At 37.3% G+C, this 1,030-nt stretch overlaps 1 protein-coding gene across 1 annotated transcript; it reads right to left on the bottom strand.

Moving 5' to 3' along the window:
- Nucleotides 1–252: 252 nt before the first annotated feature.
- LOC124893421 lies at nt 253–578 on the bottom strand (the record flags this gene model as incomplete). Its single annotated transcript, XM_047404425.1, has 1 exon — nt 253–578. A coding segment is annotated over exon 1 (326 nt), but the record flags the coding sequence as incomplete, so codon positions are not given.
- Between the last annotated feature and the right edge of the window lie 452 nt (nt 579–1,030).

The raw sequence follows: 1,030 nt of genomic DNA, 5'->3' as shown, positions 1-1,030 counted from the left end.
CATCGATTTTGTTCGGCCTTGTACATGTGTTCCTTACCTCCATAGGTGCATTGGCACACACATTGATGCTTTGCCGTAATTATGCTAATTTCTTCCTAAAGTTTCTTCATTTTTGTGTAATAACCAGTAATATCCAGTGTGCCCTGATGTAAATAACTAATTTCCTACTGAATTTGGTATAGTTTTGCCCCATTAGTCTGGTCATAACGGTGTTCTAGCTCAGTCCAAAGTTTGTGGGAACTGGATACATACTCGACGCTATTCGCAATGTCCTTCGCAAGAGAATTGAGAATCCATGCTGTAACCATATCATCACATCTCTCCCATTGGCGCAATTTCGAAGATGTTTGTAAAATTGGTTTCTTACACACACCATTGATAAAACCTAATTTGTTCTTAATTGATAGAGATCGTAATACACTATGATGCCATGAACGATAACCTACACCATCGAAGGGTATGGGAGCTAGAGTAGCACTAGGACTGTCAGAAGGATGGATAAAAAGGGGATTTCCAGGGTCAATCATGGTGCTTATAGAAGCAACAGTGGGATTTTCAGTTTCAGAAGTTGATGCCATTGTTGTATGAGTATAAGGAGAACAAAAATTGGGCAAAAAATGGAAGATATATGCAACACAGAATATGTAATTATAACAAGAGATTCGTACCTCAAATAAATGCAAAAAATGGAGTAAAATTGAGTGAATTAGAAGCTAGATGGAGCAGAAAAGTAAAATCGATTGAATTGGAAGATTGATGGAGCAAAAAAACAAAGCTAGATTCGCTAATAGTTAACCTGGCCTGATACCATGTCAAATTTCAGATCATATGGAGCTAAGAGTATGAGAGTTGAGCAAACCAGGGAGAGAAGATGTGTAATTCCCAATTTGGGAAAATGAAAGCTCAGTTTCAACTGTTCACAATTGTTGCTTATATACAAGGAAAGAAGGAAATATTTGTAACTACTCACACAACTAATCCATAGCTCACCACCAACAAACTCTAAACTAACTGACTCTTGACAAACTAA

The sequence above is a fragment of the Capsicum annuum genome, unplaced genomic scaffold (assembly GCF_002878395.1).
Source record: "Capsicum annuum cultivar UCD-10X-F1 unplaced genomic scaffold, UCD10Xv1.1 ctg59243, whole genome shotgun sequence".
In the NCBI taxonomy this organism is placed as follows: domain Eukaryota; kingdom Viridiplantae; phylum Streptophyta; class Magnoliopsida; order Solanales; family Solanaceae; genus Capsicum; species Capsicum annuum.
This window is presented reverse-complemented; position numbering and strand designations above follow the sequence as displayed.